Source organism: Aspergillus aculeatus (genome assembly GCF_001890905.1).
Source record: "Aspergillus aculeatus ATCC 16872 unplaced genomic scaffold ASPACscaffold_9, whole genome shotgun sequence".
Taxonomy (NCBI): Eukaryota; Fungi; Ascomycota; class Eurotiomycetes; order Eurotiales; family Aspergillaceae; genus Aspergillus; species Aspergillus aculeatus.
Window position 1 is genome coordinate 818,526 of NW_017962984.1, and position 6,527 is coordinate 825,052.

Below are 6,527 nucleotides of genomic sequence, written 5' to 3' on the forward strand. Positions count from 1 at the left end.
CTCCAACCACCATCAACCATGCCGATCCCCGAGGAAATAGTCCCAGCAGCCAAAGCACCGCCCAAATGGAAGGTCTATACAAGGAAACTGGATAGTCTAGGCCGTCTCTTTCAATCTCGCGGGCTTCCACTTCGCCGCCCGCCTCCAGCAACCGTGACTGACCCCGCACCTTTCCCATTCCTCCGCCTTCCGCGGGAGCTCCGCGACCAGATCTACCGCGAGCTGCTGACTGTCGACAGCAACAACAACAACAACAACAACAACAACAACGAAAAGGACGGCGACAACGGAGCCCTATGGATCCGCTACAGCCGCCGCCGGCACCGCTGGTGGGATGCGACGCCCTACTGCCCGGCGCGCGGCGGGCCGCGCCGCCCTCGGCCGCGCCTGGCCCTCGGCCTGCTGCGGGTTTGCCAGCGCGTGCGCCAGGAAACCCTGCCGATCGTGTTCGCCTGCAACAAAATCTGGCTGGACGCCTCGCCCGCCCAATGCCTCGCATTCCTCGCCTCTCTACCCCCCGCCGTCTCCGGGGGCATCCGCCACCTCCAGCTGTGGCTGGACGTGTACCTGGACTGCGGGATGGCGACGGGGACGCTGCCGCACCAGACGCCCGACGAGCGCGCGCACACCGCCGCGCGCGTGCACCGCGATCTCCTCATCCCCTGGCTGACCCTGTTTCCCTGGATGCAGCAACACATGCCCCTCCTAAACGCGCTGCAGATCCGGCTCGGCGCGAACCGCGCCTGGCATGCACAGAACCTCCAGTCTACACTTCCTGACTGGCTACATTTCTATCAGACCGGGTGGATGGAGCAGGTACGGGCGCTGCGGCAGGTCTGCACGCTGCGCGTGGAGGCGCGGCTGCAGTGGTGCGATCAGCTGGAGGACGGGGAGCGCGCGGCGCTCCAGGAGTTGCGGCGCGAGCTGCGGCGGACGTCTGGGTTTGAGGAGGTGGCGGTGCGATGGGAGCATGGCTTCTTTCTGTGCAGTGCTGGCGAGCAGTTCCCCACGACTAGTCTTGGGATCGTGTTGCAGCGGCAACGGGGAGAGCTGCAGGATGATGATGATGATGATGATGATGATGGGGCGCAGGGGGATTTGGTGGTGGGTGCGGCGTTGCCTGACTATCGGCCGGTTTATACCCTGGAGGATATGGTGTGTCCGATGGTTTGCGGATTTGGGGAGCCGCGGCCGCCGCGGTCGCCGGATAATTGTCGTTGAGGTTGATTGTCTGTCATGCCTGGTGGTTTATAGGTTTAGGGGGAATGGGTGCGCCCCTCGTAGAGCATCCTCTGCTACAATCAAAGGACCTAAAGGAACTCCGTCGGGGGTCCTGAAACTTCTCCCAAGTATACTGCCATACCCTTGAATTTTGCCTTGAGATTGTAACTTATATGCTCGACATCATGTAGGTGTAAAGCCTAATGACACTGTTTTAGACCGATGACAACTGAGTCATTGATCACAGTATCCACATGAAGAGAACTCGTCAGAAAGGAGTGACGTCCCTTCCAGCCTAAGTCTGCCTAGTAGTATACATGTCAAGCCTCGGAGTCTGTCTCACATCCAATTCTTGACTCTACTGTACTTGCGGCCCCGGCTCTCTTAGACAGAAGACCATCAGGGGCGGATGTATACAAATCATGGCGCAGAAGGGAACATGTTGTCCTCTCTTCTGTCTTATTCATATTATGATACCGTTGAGCCGGCACCGCATAAGAATAATTGGCCTGCGTCCGATCTTACTTCTCGCCGCGGGGCGGCGGGCCCGCGACCTCCGGGGGGGTTTACCGCTGCACCACGGCCTTGCGGGCCTTCCCGCAGCCGCCGGGCCCGGTCTACTAGGTACCTCCTATACAATGTAGTGCCATGCCCCTGACACCATTGATCATCCAGTCTTGCAGTAGCTTGGCAATGTGTACATTACATGCTATCAATTTCTCCTGTTTCTTTCTTTCTCGACACCCCACCACTATTACTAGCCCTGACGCCGACGACGCCGACCCCGAAGGGCTGGAGTTCCAGGTGCAGGGTCTCGGACAGTTGGACGAGAGTAAGCCCTAAGCAGGCTACGGTTGTACTGTACTAAGTACCGTACATAGTATTTGATCTATAAGACACTCGGAAGGGGTCCAAACCACATATGGACAAGCCGAGATGGGGCCAGAGGCCTGATCTGGGCCTATTATTGCTTTTGCACTACGAATGACACCTTCTTGTCCCTTAAGATATTCGCTTATCTTGCGTCTGGTGGATGTCAAAAGTAATAGGAACCAAGGACATCAAGATCATCTGGGATGTCGGAATCAACTGAACGTAATCACCACTCAGCTTCGAAAGCCAAGAGAGGTTTTAGGTCAGATACATTCACTACATCATACATTCAATAAGCTTGCACCTGGCAGATGAATTCCCTTTGCAACCCCATTCACCGATATTGTAGCCATCCGCCACAGTGCCCTGATCAGAGATCCTTGCCATAACTGGCGTTTCACCTTCCAAGATATTCCGCGATCTGAAAGATCTAAGCAAGAAAGTTATAACAGTCTAAGCTTGTTTCCAACAGCAGAAAGACCTCAGCCAGTACCTCTTCCTTAAGCAAGTCAACGCTTTACGCCTTTAATAACTTACAACAGAACCCGGCTTAGGAGCAGCCGTAAGGCTTATTCAGGTTACCGACATCGAAACTCTTATTAGAATCGTTATATACAAGCAGAAGATGGGCCCACCGCAAGATCGGATAGATTACCGCTTGCGAACTCTACAGCATGAACCACACTAGGAGGCTTCTATCTGCACCGTGCGGGTTCACCAGATATGTGGGCCCAACGGCGTCCGAAAAAGAAGCGGATAGTTCGTGGAGAAACCTGGTGGTCCGCAGATGATATTGCTTGGGGTTTCACGATCCGCGAAGGAAATTCGGATTGAGAGATACTGTCCCAAGTCCTGCGCACCACTAGTGCACCAGGTCACAGTCCAGATTAGAGATATCCTCAATACTAATCAAATACAAGATACCCCCGGCTCGGTGGTTGAGACTGTGCCGCTCATCCTGGAGCTCTCGCGCATCCTAGGAAGACCCCCGGTCGCCCCCGAACATAACATTGTGATTAGGGCTCCAGAACTGATTGAACTAGCCCAGATGGTCTTTCAGTTATGATAGGACAACTTAAGTCTTTCGGAGCTTTGTTATTCCTTTCTGAACTCGCGAAATGGTGTTTTGCTGGTTGCTGTCCGTGCGCCCCATCGCGCCAGAGCGAGACTTCGTGCTCTTCTACGGTGTAGCAAGGGTCGGTCAGTTCGATTCAATTCGATTCCAGTTCTATGAAACATAGGGTACCCTCAGGAGAGGACTCAGCCCACTTAATACGGCAAGCTATGAAGGGGATGGGTTCAAGCCCAGAACTCAACCGGTTCGCCATATACATACACCTTAGGAAAATTATCAGTGATCACTCGGTCACACTGATGTGGTTAAGTTGCCCGAGCACGCCTGTACTGATCATGAATTCGGCAACGTTGCGAATTGCCTGCGGGTGGCAAGGGTCGGTCGTGGATATATCGGGAGATGGAAACTTGGGAGGAGAAACAGGTCGAAGAATACTCTTGTGATACGATCCAGTAGTCTTTCTCCTCTTTTTGATGATGATACGAGGAGGAGGAGGAGGAGGAGGAGGAGGAGGAGGAGGATGGTGTTGATTGCTTTGATCTAGCTCTAGAGCACAGACTGGTTAGGAACTTCACTCCATCACAGCATATCGTGTCTTCATCCGGACTCAAGATCGGCCGCTATGCGGCCGGAGCGCAAGATAAGCTAATATCTTGAAAGACAAGACGGTATTCATTCTCAGTGCAAAGGCAAGGTCTAGATAAATTAATGTACTATCCTCAAATAATTGGAGCCCCCCGCAAATGTTCCGAAAGCCGAGTATACCAACGAACTATCATCTGTCTCCCTGCATCCTAGAAGCAAAGTAAGGAGTCCACTACCCTCATTTGGCCGTGGTATCACAACTATTCCAGGAATTTCGACTTAGTGAATCCAGGAACATGTATAACCAGACTTGTGAAGGATTCTTTAAGTACCCTACTGCTTGGCCGACGGCCCATCCTGGGGCATTCTCCCGGAAGACGAACATCCCATATTATGCCTGCCGACACTTCAAGGATCAGCCATCTCCAGCTCGTCCTCGATCCACACTATGTCCCCCCTCAAGCACGAAGCCACCCGTATACCGGGATCGGGACCGAAGACAATCCCTTCCGGGTGAACTGGTTACCCGATGATGAATGCAACCCGATGACCTTTTCTGCCCGGCGCAAATGGGCCTTGAACTTGCTCACAGCCATCGGAGCCTTCATCGTCGCCTTCGCATCATCAGCCTACTCGGGGGGACTGAGCCAGATCGGCACCGAGCTGCACGCCAACGAGGAAACGACCCTGCTCGGGATCTCGACGTTTCTGATCGGCTTCGCATTCGGTCCCCTCGCGTGGGCGCCCCTCAGCGAGGTGTACGGCCGACGCTATATCCTGATAGCCAGCGGGGCTGGTCTGACGGCATTTCTGGCCGGAAGTGGCGCGGCGCGCAACATGGCGATGGTGCTCATTCTGCGGCTCCTGGCGGGCAGTCTGGGATCGGCGCCCATTGCCATCGCCGGGGGCGTGATTGCGGATTTGTTCCCGGCGCAAACGCGAGGCTTCGCGTTCAGCATGTTCGTGACGGCGCCCTTCCTCGGCCCGGTCCTGGGACCGGTGTTTGGCGGCTTCGTGGCGGAATACCTGGGGTGGCGCTGGATCCAGTGGATTCTCACGGCCATCTCGGGGGCTCATCTGGTGTTGATAGCTCTGCTCCTTCCAGAGACATATGCTCCCCTGATACTGAAGCGGCGAGCCGAGCGCCTGACCCAATTGACGGGTTGTCTTCATGTTAGTTCCGCCGGGATGCGCCGCCAGAGTAACCTGCGAATCATCCTGACGCGGCCGTGGATCCTGCTCCTGCGGGAACCGATCATCCTGCTCTTCTCCATCTACATGGCGCTGACCTACGGCACCCTCTACATGCTCTTCGCCGCGTATCCCATCGTGTTCCAGCAGGCCCGAGGGTGGAGCGAGGGCCTCGGGGGCCTCAGCTTCCTCGGCATCATGGTGGGGATTCTGGCGTCCGTCCCGCATCTCTACTGGGCCCACCTCCGCTACCGCCGCATCCTCAAGTTGTCGACGCGACCCGTCCTCCCCGAGCAGCGTCTGCCGGATTGCTTTGCGGCCAGTCTCTGCCTCCCGATTGCGCTGTTCTGGTTTGCGTGGACGGACGCCCCCTCCACCACCCACTGGATTGTGCCCATCCTGGCGGGGATCCCGTTCGGCTACGGCTGCGTCATGCTGTTCCTGCCCTGCTTCAACTACCTGGTGGACTCGTACACCATCTACGCCGCCTCGGTGCTGGCGGTGAGTGCCGCCCTCCGGTCTCTCTGCGGCGCGACCTTCCCCCTCTTCACCACGCGGATGTATGCCCGGCTGGGCCTCCACTGGGCGGCCTCGGTCCCGGCGTTCATGGCGTTGGTCTGCGTGCCGATTCCGTGGTTGTTTTATCGTTATGGGGCCCGGATCCGCAAGCGATGTCCTTATGCGAAAGAGGCGGACGCTGTCATGGAGCAGTTCCGGCAGGCATCTGCAACTACTGTACCCGGAGGTTGAGCTGGACTTATGGGCACTTTGCGACTCATTGAAGAATCTGCAGTCTCTCTGTAGCCAATGGAAACTAGTGAAACGAGAAATCATTATTTCAGTCGATCATACTAGGCACTCACAAATCTGGACTATTGTTCACTGACTAGAACGGGAACAGAGTATGATCTGCGAGTGAGCGGTGGAGTTGGTTATTGTTGTGCCTTCCCCACCCTCAGCACCGTCCGGGTGGGTGGGGGGAATGGTAGAGGTTGAGGCTGCCGCGTGGAGTGGCGCGGCGTTTCTGACGCTGTCGTTGGCGTTGTGGGGGGGGAGGGGGTGGGGGTTGGGGTTGGGGGGCAGGGTTACGAGATCGCTTGAGAATAATGATGCAGTCCCAAGGGTTGAGCACAAGCCCTATGTTCTGGTGTATGGGGCTAGTACGGCGACGGGGACGATCGCGGTGCAGTTGCTTCGGCTGTGAGTTTCCCTCGCTCTCGGAATTCTGGTTGAAAGCTTGACTACTAAAGAAAAATAGATCAGGCTACACTCCCCTCGCCATCTGCTCCCCGCATCACTTCGATCTCGTCCGCAGCCGCGGCGCCGCGGCCGTCTTCGATTATCATTGTCCTGCAACCTGTGTTGAGGCGGTTAGGCAGTACTTGTTCGGGAGGGGGGCCAATGGTGTGCTTCGCTACGCGCTGGATATCATCGCGGATATTACATCGCAGCAGATCTGCGCTGATGTCCTTGGGGCTGCAACAGCAGCTGCGGAAGTAGGAGATGAAGAAGAAGAAGAAGAAGGAGAAGGAGAAGAAGAAGAAGAAGAAGAAGAAGAAGAGAGAGAGAGAGAGAGAGAGAG

General features: G+C 56.0%; 2 protein-coding genes across 2 annotated transcripts; both read left to right on the forward strand.

The window, feature by feature from the left end:
* Positions 1–18: 18 nt before the first annotated feature.
* ASPACDRAFT_1888892 (uncharacterized protein) lies at positions 19–1,264 on the forward strand (the record flags this gene model as incomplete). Its single annotated transcript, XM_020198501.1, has 1 exon — positions 19–1,264. The coding sequence occupies one exon, from the start codon at positions 19–21 to the stop codon at positions 1,219–1,221; it is 1,203 nt and encodes a 400-aa protein (XP_020055642.1). The 3' UTR covers positions 1,222–1,264.
* Positions 1,265–3,834: 2,570 nt separating this feature from the next.
* ASPACDRAFT_1870444 (MFS transporter) lies at positions 3,835–5,718 on the forward strand. The gene has a single exon (XM_020197953.1). The coding sequence runs from the start codon at positions 4,148–4,150 to the stop codon at positions 5,693–5,695; it is 1,548 nt and encodes a 515-aa protein (XP_020055643.1). The 5' UTR covers positions 3,835–4,147; the 3' UTR covers positions 5,696–5,718.
* Positions 5,719–6,527: the final 809 nt, after the last annotated feature.